The sequence below is a fragment of the Petaurus breviceps genome, unplaced genomic scaffold (genome assembly GCF_028583685.1).
Source record: "Petaurus breviceps papuanus isolate PSGF00001 unplaced genomic scaffold, PetGlider_PUasm1.0 90591, whole genome shotgun sequence".
NCBI classification, from domain to species: Eukaryota; Metazoa; Chordata; class Mammalia; order Diprotodontia; family Petauridae; genus Petaurus; species Petaurus breviceps.
This window is the reverse complement of record NW_027187280.1, coordinates 1,795,157-1,815,186: the sequence shown is the minus strand read 5'-3', so window position 1 is coordinate 1,815,186 and position 20,030 is coordinate 1,795,157. Positions and strand designations below refer to the sequence as shown.

Here is a 20,030-nt window from a genome sequence, read left to right as displayed (position 1 = left end):
CAGGGTCTTACCGAATGAAAAAATCAGGAAATGTCTCTCAGAGAAGATAGCATTCAATTTGGGCATTAAAGGGCAGGTAGGGATTCAATAGGTAGAAAGCAAGGGTGAAGACATTTTAAATATGGGGGCAGCATGAACAAAAACACAGGCAGCAAAGTGTATTCTAGAGACAGTTGTTCAAGTTTGATTGTAGCATGGACTGTGTATGCTATAAAAATAGGGAGGAGTATGATATAAAAATGAAGAGGTCTAATGCTGTCAGATTGCTGAGGTCTTTGGAACTGCTTCATGACTAGGGATGAGTCAATAATAGCATACTTACTCAATGAAATGGTTATTTTTATGTTTTCTCATATGTTATCTTTGACTTTCATTCACCCCCCTGTCCTTTATTATTATGTTTGATTCCTTTGCTAAGTCTCTGAAGTTCATCTACTCCACTGATCTCTGCTTTGAGCAACTTGCTCTATGGTTTTTCCTACTCTATGCTGGTCACTAGTTTAGGAAAAAAGACCCTCCAACGCTCTAGAGCTAAGCTATTTAGCCTTGGAATGAATACTGTGTAGAACTGAGCTGAGCTGAGCTGAACTAGCTGAAGGTGAGTATCTAAAATATGCCTTCTCTCTTTCTAATAATCTGACTCCAGGTCTACACTGACCCTTGCCTTGACCATCAGGCAGGATCAAGGATTGGACATCTGCTCTGTTACCTCAAGTGTACATACCTCCCCTATCCTCTACCTTCTTCTCAAGGACTGATAATTGAATATTACTACTATTGCTTCATGACTCAATATCTCTGTGCTTCAGCTGGGTGGGTAGGCTGAAGCTCCTTCTCTCACTCCATGCTCCCTCATATCCATCTAAGTTAGCTCTAACCAAAACTGTGGTCATTAGTCTATTTTTTTCCTACTCTCCTATTGTACCCAGGCAACTGGTAACACAGTGGATAGAGCACTGGGCCTGGTGTCAGAAAGATCTGTGTTCAAATTCAGCCTCAGACACTTACTAGCTGGGTAGGACTGGGTAAGTCACTCAATCTCTATTGCCTCAACTGTAATAGTGGTAATAATAATAATATCATTGGTAATAATAATATCACCTACCTTGCAGGGTTGTTGTGAAGATCAAATGAGATAATAATTTTAAGAGCACTTTAGCATGGTGCTTGGTATGTCATAGGCACCATATAAATGCTTATTCCCTCCTTTCCACTGTAGGACTCCTGTCTTATTGATAACATTATCCTTTATATTACACCAATACACCCTGTAGCAGCAAGCACCCCAAGGGTCCTCAGGGTTTGCTGCCACCACAGGTTCTTGGATCTGCTTTGATAAAGGAAAGCAACTCAAAATGGGTTAACAAGCTTACTTTAATCAGTCAAATATGTATCGTTTACCTAGTTCAGGGGAAAAAGGTCAGCACCCCGAACTTCAAAGTATACAGGCAGAATTATCAAGACAGAAACAGATCAAGTAGACAGCTTTCCAAACTGTCCAGCCATTACATCCATACCAAATCAACATCTGGGTTTCAACATCTGGGTTTTTCAAAGCCAGTGGGCTCTAGACAACGGCTTCCCAGAATCCATATCAAATCACAGAACACTTCTCAAAGTGAGCCCCAAAACAAAGCTACACATCAGGGTTTATATAGCCTTCTCCTGGCTCGAGAATGTAACAACCTTATTGACTCACTGGCCAATCAAGAAGTATCTACTGAAAAACAAGCCTCCCACCCCAGGCTCCAGGTGCACTTCAGCCTAGGGGCAGGGAAGATCCTTAAATTTACATTCCCATTACACACCCCAATACCTAAAATTGCTTTGCATATCTTTTGTATTCATATATGTACATATTATTTCTCTCCAAAGGGCAGGAACAACTTACTTTTATCTCTGTAGCCCCCATAGCTAGCACAATGCCTGGCCTGGTGTAGGTCCTTCATGCTTATTAAGTTAAACCAAATCAGCCCTTTCTCTTGATTCCTACCTCCATGCTGCTTCTCATCATTTTCTACCCAATTACTGCAGCAGTCACCTCATTCATCTTTTTGCCTATAATCTTTTTCCTCTTCTAATCAGTTACATATTCTGATTGCAAGTTAATCATTCTCACACTGCTTTCATCCACATACTCCCTGTTCAGGAACCCAGTTGGCTCCATTGTTAACCTTTGGGATGAAACTTAAACTCAGCCTAGCCTGGAGATTCTTCACTGTCTGACTTCATTTTTCAGTATTCATACCATAGTGTCTAGGTTGTAGCTGGGTTGGGCTTCCCCTAAATATTACTCATACTTTTCCCTATCCCTAGAATGGCTTCTATACTACCTCACTCTTAGCTTTTGTCACTTCTTTGATTCATTTTTCAGAATAATTCCTTACCTTGTTTTGAGTTCCTTGGTATATACAGGCATATTAAAATCTATTACCTTTATAATATAATCTCTAGTTGATGGAGTTCTATCAGTCCTACCCTTACAGAATATAAGTTCCTTAAAGGCAGGATCTGTTTCATAGTCTTTGTAAACCCAGTTCCCAGCACATAGTAGGTGCTTAATAAATTATTATGGATTGATTTTGGTTGCTCCTATTCTCTACTTAGCAAAGTTGCTTGAGAATAGGGATTCTGTTTTTTTTATGCCATTATTATACTTCTTTGCACCCCTCCTTCCCAGCCCAAATCTATGACACATGCTTTATATGTGATTTTATATATGACACATTTTACATGTGATTTAATAATCACATATAAAACTAAGTGGATTTTTCCATAAACACATCTTGCCCTATTACCTTAGGGCTTGCCCATTTTATCTAATGTGAGAAGCCTAGGCTTTATGAATGGAGAATAGTGAAATGAATCTACCTTTGCACTGACTCCTGGACCTAAATACAGACAACATTATTCATCATGTACATTGCTATATTTATTTAACCCTCAAGGAGCATTTACTGGTGGAGCTAAATAGCTACTGTTACCATATTTAATATTTCAGTGATCCTTTAGAACAAATGCAGCATTGCCCCTCAGAAAAATCCAAACACCTGACATTCCAACGGTCAAAAATGGGCAGTTGATCGTGGCAGGGGAGGAGCCAGTCCTGGGCTCCCCATTCTTGCTGGGAGGGGAAATTGGCTAGGTAGTTTTTCAGGGGAGAAAGCAGTGGTGGGTTCCTACAACTTGCTTCTTAGCAATTATAATTCTTGAGTTCTGGATCAACTTTTACTTTCATAGTCTTTGAGCAGGAAAAAAATAATTGAAAAGCACATAGGCTTAAAAACAATATAGTTGCATTTTCTTAGGCCACTGTCCAACAAATCAAAGACCATCTCCAGGGAGTTCTTTCTGGCTGCTAAGATCTTGAAGCATCTTCTAATAAATTTTTCCTTAAAGAGACTGTAGCCACAGAGGGCATAGAGGAGGATACTTCCTATTAGTATTTGCTGTGCTTTATTTCAAAACTAAGGAGATAAACTTCCCTTATCAAAGCCTCAAACCCCAGCTTTGCAGCAACAACAGGAGCCACTTGAAGAATTAGACATCAGTCTGGTGTTTAATTTCATTTAGGAGTCATTCTAAAAGGGTAAAGAAATCAGTGTCTGTAAATCAGGGAGTCAGGCTTTAAGATACAACAAGCCAACTATTCAACAATTTCCCTTCACTTTCAAGTACTTCAGACTCCTCAATTAAGAGGAGCTGCTGACTCTTGTTTTAGGCTTTTAAAAAGGCTACACATATAACCTATTACTTTCACTCTTTTCCTCCCATACTAGTTTTCATAGCCAGCCAGTCAAGTTGCTTCCTACCCCAAACTAGATTTAATCTCATTTCCTCCTTTATCACCACAGTTCTTTGGCCTATCCCTTTTGATCTTTGGATGAAAGTGAAAAAAAAAATCTACTGTGTAGCAACCTCTTGTTAAATTGCTTGAATTTACTGGAATAATTAGAATTATGCATAAAATTAGAAGTGGTCCATCCATCCTTCATAATGCATATGAAGCATTTATGTTTCAAGTATTTTACTGGCAAGCACAATCAATGTAAAAACTTCACACACATTGGAGCTTCAAATATTGCTATTATTTAAGCTATGAAAGCAGGCTCTCTTTAGGTAGTGAAAAGTAACATCTTAAAATATAAATTTTCATATCTAAAAGCAAGTTTGTTTATCACTAAGGCCTAGAAATTTAACATGCTAAGACACATACAAAAAGGAGAGCAGCCAGTTGGGTCATGGTACTATATGAATGAGTTCTATTCTGTTCCCTTTAATACTGTACTTGAGTTTTTCACATGTCTGTCAACTGATTATAGTGAACATTTCACGTTATTCCAACAAATAAAAGTTTTTCTTGAGAGACTTTGCTCAGTCAGGTGCAGATACAAATATTTTGAGGGTTTTTTCTTTTTGTTTTGTTTTTTAACATAAATTTTATTTTCTATTTCATTGACAAATACAGGTATACAAATACGTGAACGAGAGCACAAAAAAATAGGAAAAGCAAACATGAACTCAAAAGGAAATAACAAAAGATTATAATGATTGGATGTGTCTGGAACTTGATCCCTTACTGATCATTAGCGCCATCCCAAAATGTCTTTATGGACTTTAACATGGTAGCAGTAACTACATAATCTATCTTTTCTTGATTCTATTTAACCTTTGAGGCAGGGACTGTTGCCTGACCTTGCAGATAGTAGAAGCTTTCTAAATGTTTATCAAAATAATCTTAAACAATGTTCAGTTAGGCATGATGCATTCATTAGTATTTTGATCTTGTGCACATGTGGTTCATTAGACTGTAAACTCCTTGAGGTCAGGGAATTTTTGCCTTTCTTTGAATTTCCAAGGTCTGTTTAGCACAGTAGGTGCTTAAATGATCATTTATGTGGTTTTTAGTTTAGACTAAAGGACTTGGGAGATGCATTCTCAGATGCCAGATGTGTAATTACTGAAACACAACCATTTTAAAGCCCTTAAAAGCTACTGTGCAGTAATTGTTCTTCCTCTCCCTTTAAAGGTATCTTTAACATAAATACCAGCATCTTTACTATTCATTCCCCTGAACTTTCTCATTCTCCTCTCCCAACTTCTTCCCTTGTCTCTGTTTTTTCTCTCCCCATCCCACTTACTATTTCTGTTTTTAAAAAAAAAATGACTTTTTTTCTCTGAATGTTTCTTTAGTTTCCATAGAAACCATTTAAAATCAGATTTGTCCACTCCAGAAGTCAGAGAGTGAACTATGAAGGCTAAGGGAAGGGAAGAGAAAAATGAAAATATTCAATGAATCATTTAGTAGTAAAACACTCAAAAGAGAAAGGAAAAATGAGATGAGAAGTCATTCTATGGCTAGAAGGACTTATTTTCATCCCTTTTTTTGTTGCATGAAGCATTCCAAGATGGGACTAAAATCAATTCTTTAATTTCTCTTAAGATACCTTGTTCTTTTCCCTCTTCTCTCCTTTCAACTCTTCGTCCTTCCCCTCCTCTGCTAATCAGTATGTAGGTGATTTAAGGTGAAGGGATATTGGCAAGTTGTGGTGATGATTAGGGTTCCTTTCAGGAAGAGTTGGCTTTAGGAGTAGGCAGAGTAGGTAGTTATATGTATGATGTTTCACAGACAATAGAAGGCCCCCCCCCATGCAAAAACCCCCCAAACCAAACAACCCTCCCAAAAAAACCCAAAACTCTTCCCTATTCAAGAATACTAGGGAATCGGGGCAGCTAGGTGGCACAGTGACTAGAGCCCCGGCCCTGCAGTCAGGAGGACCTGGGTTCGGATCCCTCCTCAGACACTTAACACAAAAACTAGCTGTGTGACCTTGGGCAAGTCACTTAACCCCAATTTCCCTCCAAAAAGAAAAAAAAAAGAATACTAGGAAATTCCTCAATTAAAAATTAATTCCTTTTACTTGGGGCTTATCCCTTATTAAAATGCAAATATGCCTTAAAGAGTTAACATATTAAACTTTACTATTCATTTTCATCTTAAGGTAAATGAGTTCATCATTCAAAGATTTGAGTTTGTGAATACTTTATTGAGAATAGATTTTTGTAGGGGAAAAGAAGAGAATGAAAAAGGACACTGGGGTATAGAATGGGAATGAGTAAAGAAAATGAGGCTGGGGTGCCAAAGACAAACTTTTATCTATTTCATGGTTTTGCCTAAAACCTTACTTGATTACACGGTAGGGTGGCTGGGAGAGGCAGTCCGTGTAATAGTACTGGTGGGAAGAAAGGTGCAGTTTTTGTCCAAGATACCCCAATTTTTCTTTCTCTTTTCTCCTCTCACTATTTCATATTCCTGCTCTTTATGAGTCTGATCATGACAAATACCCTGCTCAAGAGCTACTGCCTCTAGGATAAAATACAAACTCTTCTGTTGGGCATTTAAGCCTTTCACAATCTGGTTTCAGACTATAGATCTGGAAGGATATGGCCAACTTGAGCTACTTGGTGTTCCTGTCTTACTTTTGGATTTGTATCCATAATGCTTAGCACAATTCCTAGTACAGAGTGGGCACTTAATAAATGCATATTTCTTGCTTGCTTTTATCTTGCAATTATACAAAATAATCACTACTTATATAGAGATTACATTACAAAGAGGAAGGGAAAGCCTCACATAAAAGGAAAATATGAATACACAAAAAGCTTACAAAAGATATGATTTAATATTTAACGTTTTGTTACAGTAATAGCAATATGCAATATAATGTTTTGTTAAGTTCAATACACTGAAGCTGAACAAAATGAAAATTCCAGAAATTTCTGTTTAGAGCACAAAGATTTCATAAGGGTTAAACCCAAATTTGGGAGACAAAAAACACAGTCCATCTATAAAAATAATAAAAATTTTGAAGTGAACAGATCCTTCTGAAATCCTTAATGTAATTTTTATTGAGTACTTCTTCAACCTTTCTAAATAGCTGAAATAGAGTAGTTTTAAGTGACAGTGAAAGTTTCTCTCAAGTAAACTACACAAAAATCATATAATGAGTTCTTTCTTCCCTGCTGGTGGGTATAGCCTATGGGGAAAATGGCAGTGATGAGTCTTGAGGCTTTAAAAGTAGCACCACACAATTATAAACAGAGAGGTTCTCCTGTACTACAGCAAGGTTCTTTCTCCTAATCCCTCCTCCCTGGACCGGGGCATCCTGAATTAACTAGATTGGGATCACCCATAATTGTAACAGTGTTTACCTGCTATGATGTGTCTATCTGGATTTTCCAGCAAATTCAGCACAGGTCCAAAATGTAGCACTTTTTTTTCACTGTTTCCTCAAACAGAATTTAAAGTTTGCCCTACCCTATATTGCCATATTCTAACTCCTCAGAGAGAGGTTGTAAGAAAGATGTCCTATCATTTAAGTAAAGTAGTGGATATCCCAGATAATCTTTAAAAGGCTTTAAAGGTTTTATCTGTGTCTTTATATGGAGCTGGCTCTCACCTGATGTTTGTGGGTTCCAAGTATTTCTAATTATGGATATAGTTGAAAAGCTTCCTCAACCAGCACACTACAGGTCTGGGCTCTGGTTCTATATCTGCTTTTTGTACTCTGTAAAGAGCCTGGGATGCAATGATACGCACAGAAGGCTCAGAATCATGCAGCAGAGGTCTCAGAACTACAAAAAGAGAGAAATGTTGATTAATGGCTCTGTCAGATTTAGATTCTTTGATTCAGATGTGAGAGCATTGGTCCCCATATGGTATAGGAGAGAACACAAGATCTCACCAACCCTGTAGCACTCCTACAGTGGTTCACCTCCTACTCGGCAATTTTAGATCTTTCTGACCCATGAAATGTACAGAATCTAAAAAAGATTCCACCTTCTGCCAGTTTTGTGTCTATAAACACAAAGATGTCTTTGTCAGTCCCAAAGCAGTTATTTGTACCCTCCTTATGTGTCAAACGTTCATTTAACACTTTACTCATGAATAACAATTACATTTTCAAGTAACAATTATATTGCCAAATTATCTATTCATAGGAATGGTCTGTCTCATTATTAAATTATATTCTTAAGTTTAGAAACACAATGTGTGTGGGACTGTAAAAGAACATATTCATTCACTGTTGATGGAACTACCAACTAACAGAATATTTTTGGAGAGCAATCTGTCAATATATGGTAAAAGTCATAAAAATAATCATGCCCTCTACCCCAATAAAACTCCCAGGAGCTCCTGGGACTATATCTTGAAAGTTTTCTAATAAACAAAAAACCCCTATCTGTTCAAAGATTTCATAGCAGCTTTATATGTAATTGTAGAAACAAAAAAACAACTAGAAACAACCTAAATGTCTAACAATAGAGAAATGGCTAAATAAATTGTGGTATATTAATATAATTGAATAGTATAGTATAATATTGGCAAGTATGAGGAATACAAAGAAACCCCCCAAAGAACTCTTATGAAATAATGCAAAGAAAAAAAAAGAAGAATCAGGAGAATGAAATACATAATCTCAACCAAATAAGAAGAAAAGTGAGAATGAATTTACAAGGAATTCTGATAAGGACTTAGAAGAACTGACTGAAAAGTTGTTATGATTCATTTGTTGTGTTAATATTCATTGTCAAGATTTTCAAGAAACTTTCAAAAGATTACATCCTTAATGACTGTCTTTGTGTCCCTAGACTGATCTGAGGACCTTTCTCAAATCTTAATCCCCTTGGGGCGGCCAGGTGGCTCAGCGAGAAAGAGCACTGGGCCCCAGTGTTGGGATGACCTGGGGATCAAATCTGGGCTCAGATACTTAGCACCACACCCAGAAATAACTGGCCATGTAACCTTGAGCAAGTTACTTAACCCCAATTGCTTTAAAAAAAATCTTAATCCCCTTTTTGATCTGTAATTTTTCCAGGTCTCAAGGCTGATAGAAGGAATCAGTGATTAATAATTAGTGAGAATGATCCCAAGTGGGTCCAGATATTTACTTTTGAAAATTTTCTTCACAGAAATTATTTTAAGATGTTTTAATAAAAGAATTATATTTTTTATCTGTTCTTCCCAAAGGAATGGAATGTCAATGGTTCTAATCTGGTGCTCAGATGAGGCTAATAAAGCTAATAATATATAGTCTGTATTCTGAGATCATGATATCTAGTGGCAGCATATTCTAATTGCAAGAAAAGCACCTAAGATCAAAATGACCAGGCTCTTGATTGCTGAAATTGCAAAGTTATAAAATGACAACAAAACTTCACACTAACAGCTGAAGTGTATGGCTGCTCTTTATAGGTGCAAATTTCCCTACCTCCTTACCGAAAAATTACCATTGATTCACCAGATATAAAAAAGCAGTCATTTAGGCTGGTGAACCATTCTTTGGAAAGTCTCGTCATTTTCTCAATAGGGTTACTAAGTAATGACTCACACCTCCTAGCAGGTAGATTCTGGAAAATCCCTGAATCAGACAGCAAATCAGGTTTCCATAGATATGTGTATATGTATACATATACATATACATACACACACACACACACACACATACACACACACACACACCAAGACCATGCCATTATGACTTGGTAATGAATGGTACCAAGACTAAGATAGCTTAAATTACTGAAATGGATAGCAGTGGATAATTTCTTAGAGATTTCATCTACTCTCCTAACCTCAATTATTACCTATGCTAATGATGACTCTCCCCAGTCCTCTCAAATTATATCTCTACTCTCATCTCCAGAGTTTTAGTGTCATATTTATGTCCTTATTTCTTAATTTCTTTTTTAATTTTTTTTTTTTTGGAATGGGGAAGGCAAGGCAATTGGGGTTAAGTGACTTGCCCAAGGTCACACAGCTAGTAAGTGTCAAATGTCTGAGGCCAGATTTGAACTCAGGTCCTCCAGTGCTCTATTCACTATACCACCTAGCTGCCCTTAGTGCTATATTAGATATTTTTACTTAGGTATTCCACAAGTATCTCAAATTTGACACATCTAAAACTGAATTTATCTTCCCCCCAAATCTTCCCCTCCTTCTACCATTTATATTTCTTCTGTTCAGTCACTCAGACTGGTAACCTTAATGTCATTTGTGATTCTCTTCATTCGACCTCCCAATATCCAATTGGTTATCTGCTCCTATCAATTCTACCTTTTCAATCAAATCAGCCCACTCCTATCTAGGTTTACACTAACTGTCCAGGCCTCATCTCTTCTTAATTAGACAATTATATCCTCTTAATTGGTATTGCTTCCTCCATCATATCCCCTCTACGATTCACTCTAATATCACTGTCTGAAAAATCTCCATATGAGATAATGTTTATAAAATGCTTTTCAAACCTTAAAGTGCTACATAAATGTCAGATGTTGTTATGATTAATGTTATTTTGTTCTCATCTTTTTTGATAAGGTACATAGAAATGGTCCTGGTACAGTCACTATCCTACTGTATCAAGTCTTTAATTTTCTAGAAATGGATAAAATAATTGCATTTTGTAGTTGAATAAAAAGTATTAGGATGCTAGCTCATCCTCCAGGGGCTCAGGACAGCATCCTTGGCACAACTTGAATAGCAGATATGGCAACAGAGATAACATGTACCTCATCCATGTGATTTTGGCATATATATTAGGTGATTTTATTTTGAAAGCTTTTGGTTTCATGAAGCTTGGAGATTTGGTGTGGTAATGTGTATTAAATTTCTTCTTAAAATTTTTTGGCTCAGTGAGTAAGAGTGCCGGCCCCAGAGTCAGGAGACCCGGGATCGGTTCCAGCTTCAGATACTTAACATGCACACAAAATAACTGGCCGTGTAACCTTGAGCAAGTTACTTAACCCTAATTGCTTAAAAAATAAATTTTGGCTCAACATTGTGTCTAGGCAATTGTGGGCAACAGGTTAATCTATGATAATGGTCTAGCCAGTCAGTCAATTAACATTTATTTTATGGTCCTATTCCAGTATAGTTTATTGGCTGAGTTATTCAGAACATTTTGAAGTCTGTATTTATAATATAGAGATTTGTCATCTATCTATGGACATTGAGCTTCTAATATATAATTCTAAACCCTCAGGTTATTTTTTTTTGGAGGGGAGAAGGTAGGGCAGTTGGAGTTAAGTGACTTGCCCAAAGTCATACCACTAGTTTTGTGTTAAATGTCTGAGGTCGCATTTGAACTCAGGTCCTCCTGACTCCAGAGCTGGTGCTCTATTTACTGCACCACCCCTGCATCAGATCATTTTTTGCTAGGTTTTTGAAAGGTGCTAAATCTTTACAACCCATAATGAAATATTATAGTTTCTACCATTCTCTTGAATACTCTAAATAGATTAATAAATCAGGCCTCCTTAAGGATAACATTTCTGTAGTTTCTGATGGCAATGACTTAATCCTGAGTTGCCATAATAAGCTCATCCCTCTGTTCCCACAAACAAATCTGCCAGACTCAACTTATTATGATCACATTACCCCTCTACTAAAAAACTTTCAGAGGCTCCTATTGCCAAAGTATAAACTCCTGAATCTGGCATCCAAGGTCCTCCACAATCCAATTCCACCCTGCCTTTTCCATCTTCTGTCATGTTTCTCCCTTCTGTGTATATTATGTTCTAAGAAAAATGGATCCTTCTCTATTTCCCATTCTCATCCTATCCTCTCCTATGTCCATACCTTTACTTTTTCCCATTCCCTATTCCTAGAATGGGTTCCCTTCCCTCCCCTACCACACTTTTATCTGTTAAAGGTCCTCCTGTCAAGAACCACCTAAGGTACAATCTTCTCCATAAAGACTCTCCCATGCTCCCAGATGCATGTGATCTCTCCCTTATTCCTCAAACTTCTGATAGAATATTGCCTGTATCTTTCCTTTGTACTGTAATGGGAATGCAAATTTGGAAGATCTTCCCTGCCCCTAGGCTAAAATGCACCTGAAGCCTGGGGAGGGAGGCTTGTTTTTCAGTAGATACTTCTTGATTGGCCAATGAGTCAATAAGGTTGTTACATTCTCTGAGCCAGGAGAAGGCTATATAAGCCCTGATGTGTAGCTTTGTTTTGGGGCTCACTTTGAGAAGTGTTCTGTGATTTGATCTGAATTCTGGGAAGCCATTGTTGAGAGTCTCCCGGCTTTGAAAAACCCAGATGTGGAAACCCAAATGTTGACTGGGTATGGATGTAATGGCTGGACAGTTTGGAAATCTGTCTACTTGATCTGTTTCTGTCTTGATAATTCTGCCTGTATACTTTGAAGTTCAGGGTGCTGACCTTTCCTCCTGAACAAGGTAAATGATATATGTCTGACTGATTAAAGTAAGCTTGTTAACCCATTTTGAGTTGCTTTCCTTTAACAAAGCAGATCCAAGAACCTGTGGTAGCAGCAAACCCTGAGGACGTGCTTGGGGTGCTTGCCGCTACATGTACTGACCACACTATCTTATGTGACAGATATTTGTGCATTTGCTTTTTCTCCCTTATTAGACAGCAAACCCTTGAGAGCAGGGCTTATATCATATATATCTTTATATCCCCAGCACTTACCATGGTGCCTTGCAGCAAGTGCTTAATAACTATTTATTAAATTGAATTGAAGGCCATCAAAATGCTGCGAACATGGTGAGACTCATGCTTTGGGGATCAAAGTTTCTCAGCCTTACCTTGCAGAAGATCTTCAGTAAATTAAACCAACTATATGTTTTCTTCTAGTCTAGCTCTCCCAGACATTACCTCAGTCAGCTTCAGAAATATATATGAACTCCAAATTCCCATGGGTTATCACCTACCATCCTTGATCCACTCAGTTCCCTTCGTATGGAGTTCACTATGGTCCATGTACTTAGCTAAGAGCCCTAAATGTAGGAGAAAAATTTTTTTTTAAATCATTTATTTGGCTTTGTGCTCTTGGAGGTGTATGGTAAAGTCTTTCTCTCTTTTGGAAAACTAAACAGTTTACAGATAATGAAACTAAGCAGTCTGAGATAACTAAGTAGTTCCATTGACATCTTAGGATCTGGTAGTTACCCCCAGGAAACCTGACTTTCTTTCTCCCAGAATTCTTTTCCATAGTAATTATATCCATGGATAGGAATAACAGAAAACACAGGGAAAGTTTGGGATGATGCACTCTATCCTCATCTGCTTCTTAGAATGCCTTAGTTCAAGTGCCGCCTCCTACATGAGGCCTCTCCTGATTCTTGCCATTGGCATCAACAATGCTCTCCTCCCTGGAAGCATTGTGTAATACATTTTATACTGACTTATTGGTAAGTTTCCTCCCACACCCCCAGCAGAATGGAAGCTCCTTGAAAGCAGGGGCTACCTCATTTGTCTTTGTATTGCAACACCTACCATAATGCCTTATGTATAACAGATACTTAATACATGCTTGTTGGATGAATCAATTAACTATAGAAATAAAATGATTTTCTGGTTACCTATAAAGAGTACTGCTGCCCTTCTTAAATGGACTTGATGGTTTTGGGTATACTTCATGGTCTGCATCATGATGTTACATTTTCCCCTGCATTTTTGTTCCTGGGGGGCAAAAGGGAGGGGAAGAAAAGGCATAATAAGTAGTGTCAATACAGATGCCATCTTTATAAACCTCATTGCTGCTTCCCAAGGGCACAGACTATGTTATATGTGTGGTTAGTGTGATGATGGTAGTTGATAAATAATAACAAATCCCTAAACATAAAATAACAGATTCCATATCTTCATGCATGATTTTTCTCTAGTCCAGCTAAAGTCCTTCCTCCTGAGGGCTATAGCAATCTCTCCCTTCCCTGATCCTCTGTAATACTTTTTGCCGATTCCGGTTACTTGGCACTTAATGGTTTACTTAACTTGCCATTCATTTTTGGGAATACAGGCAGAATTTGTGTCTTGTACTTCTCTGTATCTCTCCCAGCGGCGAGCACGGTGCCACCATAGTTGAATGAACTAATGAATGACTATAAATGAATGAACAAACCTCAGTCCATCCATATACCACCCTGCAGAAGAGATATAGGTAGGGCCGCTAGCATTTTTAGCTATCGCTTGAATGTAAGTATGAACAAGGCAAATCTTATCTGTACTTCGAGAATCTCAGGGATATCATTGATTAATTTCATTCATTTACTTTCATTTGCATTTAATTGAGCAGCACCATTTTTTTCTTTTCCCCTTCAAATCTGGATCTCTTTATTATTAAGATATAATAGCTAACATTTACATAGGTTTGCAAAGCATTTTACATATGTCTCATTTTATCCCCACAACAACCCTAGGGAAGTGGGTGCTATTATAAATGAGACAAGCAGGTTAAGTGACTTTCCCAGAATTACAAAGCTAATAAGTGAGGGAGGACTTAGGTCTTCCTGATTCCAAGTCCAGTAGTCTATCTACTAGGCAACTTCATACTTGAAGGGCTGGCATGTAGAAGACAGCCTTATTTTGCCTGGACCTAGATGGCAGAAGTAGGATCAATCAATCAATGACTTATTAAGCCTCTACTTTAAGCCAAACACTGGGGATACAAATACAGCTACCTGGTAGAAATCCTTTCCCTCAGAAAATTTACATTTTATTAATGGGTGGGCATTACAAATAGTAAATGTTCTCTTGCATAAGGAAAAAACTTAATAAATGAGCTTCCTGGGAAGGCAGTAAGACCTATAAATGGAGTTTCAAAATATAGACAATATGACAACATGTCAGGGATGGTATCACAGAAACTCTATAGGTACAAGTTGCAATTCCATGACATTTTCCACTAGAACATGACATTTTAAGCCTTATTTAATGTGTATCTTGGTCCATGTTCACAAAGAGCATAAAACTATAACTGCCTGACAGTACTGTGGTAGATGCAATGAGATAATACCAAAACCCACTAGCCCATCTGTTGGATGTGGCTCATATGCCAGACTCTTAATTTAGGGTTTGATACTGAGACAAAATGGGGCACTTGAGTCATTGAACAGTTTGAAAAAGGAGGTTTACTTTGCCCTAACACAGCAGGGGTGTACAACAAAGATACTGGGGCACTTAGTTCTTCTGGATGCATGACCATATAAAAATGTCTGGTCATCAGGATAGAATAGAGTGAAGGGACATGGTGACTTGCATGGTTTTCAGAAATCCACCAATCCACTGGCTAGCCTGTATAGAGCTAGAACTCTTATGTTCCTAGGTGGACAAGAAATTGTGTTAGCAAAGCTGATTTGATGATTGGTCAATCATCAGGTCTAGGGGCAACTTTGCTAATTCATGGTGCAGGAGAAGGGGTGGGGCCTGGGCCATGTTGTGAGGTAGGGAGAAAGAAGGAAAGTCTTATCACACCATGTCAGCAAGCAGGAAAAAGATGGTGAAATAAATGGTTGTTCACAAATAACAACAAATAACTGTTACAGATGAAAATTTCAATGTGGGTGACTGAAAGAAACCAATTAGATGTGGATATAATTAATTCTGAGAGATTTACAGGTCTCCTGCAGGGTTAAAACATCAGCACACAGCTACCTGGTGGAAAGAGCATTGGATTCAGAGCCAGATGAGTCCAATACTGCTACTTTTCTGTATGAAATTATACAAGTTGCTTAATTTCTCCAGGCCTCAGATTCCTCATTTGAAAATGAAGGGGTGAACTAGAGTATCTCTAAATCTATGAACCTCATGACCACCCCAGCCAAAAGGTAAAGATTAGCTCTCCTGCATGTTCTTCTAAGGATCATTTTCAATCTTTTACAAACTGAAAGGTTTAACTGAGAAACTGAGGCCCAGAGAAGGCCTAGCTATACTGCTACATAAGTTCAGTATACTTGAAGATCACTGACAAACAACGAAATAATCTGTGGTCATATGTCAAAGATAGAAAGCAGAAAGCTACTTATTAAATTTTCAGATTTCTTTTATTGTCCCAAATTTTGATACCTGCCTATGTACTGTATATAATGTACTATAAAAGAACAAAGTTTCACTTTTCAACATGGTGCATTAAAAATTGGCCAGTTCATCATTCTTGGTTTTGGTTTGACAGATGGATAGAACCAATGACTTGCTTTCATGAGGGAGACTTTTGAACACTCACATATATATAAATCCTCTACACCAACACGAACCTTAATTGTTTGTTTCAGCAACTATCTGACTTTTAAACTCAATAGTCTTAAAGACTGGAAACTTCCTATTTTCTTTCTCTTTAAGCTGTGTCTTTACCTTGCCTATAATCTACTACATTTCAGCTGTAGTCAGTTTGGCAACCAGAATTCCTCTGCACATCATCCTTGCAAGTTCAGCAGCAGAGACAGAGTAAGGGATAGAAGGATGGAAGGAGTGACAACATCCACCATTTTTTCCAAACAAAATAATGTTCATTCTCTAATTCTTTTTCTTCCTAGGATACCCTCTCTGTTCAAGGTGGCATCCCTGAAAACTCTTGTGCTTAGGGGCACTTTGGGTTTATGTCATAGATCTGGGAGTTTATAAGAGTTTATATAAGAGTTTACTTTCTAGCTCTCTTCTAAAGTTAGGAAATAATTAAGAAGTATATAATGTGTGAAAAGCTACATTCTACTTAAGCAGAAAAAAATAGTACTGACTAATCTATATTAAGGGGTAGGAAATAGATCATACAAAGTAGATATTACATAGAAGACATGTTAACTGTCCTCATGGAGCTTACAAATCAACCCAGATAAGACATTTAAACCAACTGTCTTGCCCTTGCTAATATAAAAGTTGGTTCTCTGTTATATTTAATATATTGTCATATGGATTTAGTAACAGGTCAAAAGTACAGCATTCAACCAAAGTACCCAAGCCAGTATAGACTTTACCCTAGCTTCTTGTGAACTTGCCTTGGGATATGCCCTGTAGAATCCCTCCAGCATCTAACTGTGAAAAGTAGACTACACTGGGAGTACTTTAAGCAGTAATGTAGAGGATCCCTGGAGGAGGTTGGTTTAGCTGAAGGAACTTCCTAGAAGGGTCAAACGAGCTCCAAGAACAGACCTCCTAGGATAATTCTGAGCAAGGCTATAACTACCAATTTATATACCTACAGCAGAAGAGTTAGGGGCAGGAAGAGAAAGAATAAAATGTGAAGGTTCTAAGATGCTTTAAATGGATGGATCAACCCAGAGAAGGTCACTGCTACCACCATGTCACAGGGGAAAAAGGCATTTCTTTGGAACAGTGTTGTTAGTACCCTTTAAGTTTTTCCCAAGGGGACACCCCAGATTATCCTACCCTAATCATGGTTCTGATATGGGTTTCCTTAAGTCTGTCCTAGGTCCAAACCTAGATCTGACAACTCTCTTCAGAAACTTTCTTAAGTTTGTGGAGAGAAGATACATGTCCCAGAATCAGGGCTGGAGGGGTCTCGGTAGCAACAGACATGTTCATGTCAGGCTGAGCAGGTTGAATGGTCTCACACTGACTTAGTGGCCCAGACTGTTAGAGCACTTTCTGTCAGGTGGTAAAATAATCTACTTCATTAGATCCAGGGGACAGTTTAGAGATGGTTTCAAAGTTAATAAAACACATTTAATTCAAACCAACAAATGAGCACCCTATTTGTGTGCTTAACAGTATAGCCACGGAAACAAACTAGTAGAGCTAGAAATTTGTTCCACAGTCATTTTCTAGGGACAGATTCAGTGGTAACAACAAATAAAACAGAAAGGAGCAGGAAATGTTTTGTTATCCCCTTGTCCTCCATTAAGAAAAGCCACCATTACACCAAAGAATTCACCACGGCACTCCTGTTCACTTACAAAGAATTTGCAGACTACTGCTATTCCAGAAGAATTGCTGTGCCAAGGATCTTTATTGTACACTTCTCGTGGCAGCTTCCACTTTAAGAATTGGCAACATATAGTAAGAACCTTACAGCTCTCCTGTGAAGGGTTGAAATTGGGAACAAACATCTATTATAAAATAAACAGGAAATAAGATTTGGCAACTCTAGTAAAGCTACTACCAGTCTAGATCAGAGTTCTGGGTGGAATCCTTTTCCCAAAGAAGGTATACCAAAGGTTGGTGTTCTCAAGAGCTACATCTTAGGTCAGGATACATACCTTGGGCAGAAAATAAATGCCTAGTTGATCTGTTACTCAGCACACTTCTGTGACATGCTTATTATTGTGCACAAGTATGTGCTCTGAATATTCAGTCTGTTCACGATTCTCCATTCCTTCCTGCCCTAAATGGCATATGTTCAAATTACAGTCCCTGCAACAAAACTGGGCAAATGGTCCTCCTCCCTACTAACTCAATAGACCCAGAAAAACCTTCATCATGCATTCTACCCTTAAGGATTTCATCCCAATATCTTGTGTCAGCTGGAGTTTCTGACTTTCATTTTGTCTCATCATCCATCTTACTAATTATTCCTCATTATGACTATTGCTTTTTTCCCCAAGCTCCATTTCATCTCTTCTCCCAGACACTCAGATCTCAGCCATAGCCCTCCTTCCACTTTGGTAAATAGCTCTCCCCACCCAAAAAGGCTTATCCTTAATCTTTGATTTGCTGAAGGACAAAAGCCAGTGCAGAAATGACAGATCTGGTCCCAGGGTTAAAGACAAGTTTCCAAACTGACAGCCTGACTTTAGGATGAAATCCCCCAGTATGATTGGCTAACTACATGGATGGGAGAAAACTACATGGATGGGAGAAAATGGCAAAGGGTTTTACCTTAGCGACAGCATCATCTTCATCCTGCAAGTGGAGAAGTAATGGAATTAAACTCTCTAGAATTTGGCCCTCTATGCCCTTCTTATCCTTGCGTTTCACCATCTTAATGGAGTCTCCAAAGAGGTGCAGAGCCAAAAGATGAATATTTGGTCTAACCTAGGAAGAAGGTACCCCCCAAAAAAACCTCAGTGAAACATATTCACTTTTGTATTACGGAAATAATCTATCATAACTCTCCTGCTCAAATATCTTCTGTGGCTCTCTACTGCCTACTAAGTAAAGCTGAAAATACTCTGTCTTATACTCTACCTTCATAATCTTGTGTCACTTTAAACTCTTGTCCTTAGTATATAATACTTATTGTGTACTCTACACTCCAGCTAAAACTTCTGTCCTTTAAATGTGTCACATCTTCCTGTCTTTATGTTTTTACTCATACAATTCCTTATATCTAGAATGTGTTCTTTCCTATTCTTCTATTGAATTTCTACCCCATCCTTTAGAAGCCAACTGAAACGCCAGTTCCTCTATGAAACTTTCCCTAAATTACACCCTCCTACACTCATTGGTAATGACCTTTCCCTTCAGACCTCACACAGAATTTTGCTTTGTGCCTCTCTAATGCACCTGTCATGTGTTAATTTGCATTGTTTATATGTATGCTTTATTTTCCTACAGGGCAGTAAGCTCCAAGAGAACAGGGATTCTATCTTATCTAAACTTTGTGTGTCTCCTAATACCTAGTACAGTGCTCTGCATACACTAGTAAGCCATTATTAAATATTTCTTGAATTGCACTAAATTAAGTTGTATTAAACTGAACTAAGATAAATTTCTCACTTAGACAAATCATTCAATAATTCCGCATAATCATTATATTGAAGTTACTTGACAGAAGGAAGGAAGTCTAAGATGTGTAGAATCAATAAGACATGGGAATTGGAAATGTTTGGCTATCTGTCTGCATATGAGCAATGGACCCCTTTCTATCTGTACTTGTCAGTTTATAACTGACACGCAATAACACTTCAACATATACCCTATTCATGTTATTTTTCTGTAAGACAAGCACCCGGCTTCAGCACATTCAAATTCACTGATTAATTTTTGAAAGTAAACTCACTCTTCTTTTCAATATATCCTTCCCCACCCTGTAACAGGCAGCCTGTTGTAGAGAAAGAACACAAGACAAGAGGCCAGAAGAACTAGATTCTAGTCCTGGCTCTGCATATAACTTACTCTGTGACCCTGGGCAAGTCACTTGACCTTGCGGTGCCTCAATTTTTTCACATATAAAATGAAGATAATAATGCTTATCCTAACTAGCTCATATGTATATCTTTAGCATCAAATTAGACAAGGATATGAGAATGCTCTAAAAATGACA

At 37.9% G+C, this 20,030-nt stretch overlaps 1 protein-coding gene across 1 annotated transcript in view; it reads right to left on the bottom strand.

Moving 5' to 3' along the window:
• Window positions 1-7,486: 7,486 nt before the first annotated feature.
• Window positions 7,487-20,030, bottom strand: part of MROH8 (maestro heat like repeat family member 8) — a 62,517-nt gene continuing 49,973 nt past the window's right edge. Inside the window, exons 19-23 of the mRNA XM_069063592.1 lie at window positions 18,644-18,799; window positions 17,722-17,844; window positions 13,396-13,495; window positions 12,745-12,810; window positions 7,487-7,635 (exon numbers count right to left, since the gene is read on the bottom strand). Of these exons, the coding sequence (XP_068919693.1) occupies window positions 7,487-7,635; window positions 12,745-12,810; window positions 13,396-13,495; window positions 17,722-17,844; window positions 18,644-18,799 (594 nt within the window). The remainder of the gene's footprint in view (window positions 7,636-12,744; window positions 12,811-13,395; window positions 13,496-17,721; window positions 17,845-18,643; window positions 18,800-20,030) is intronic.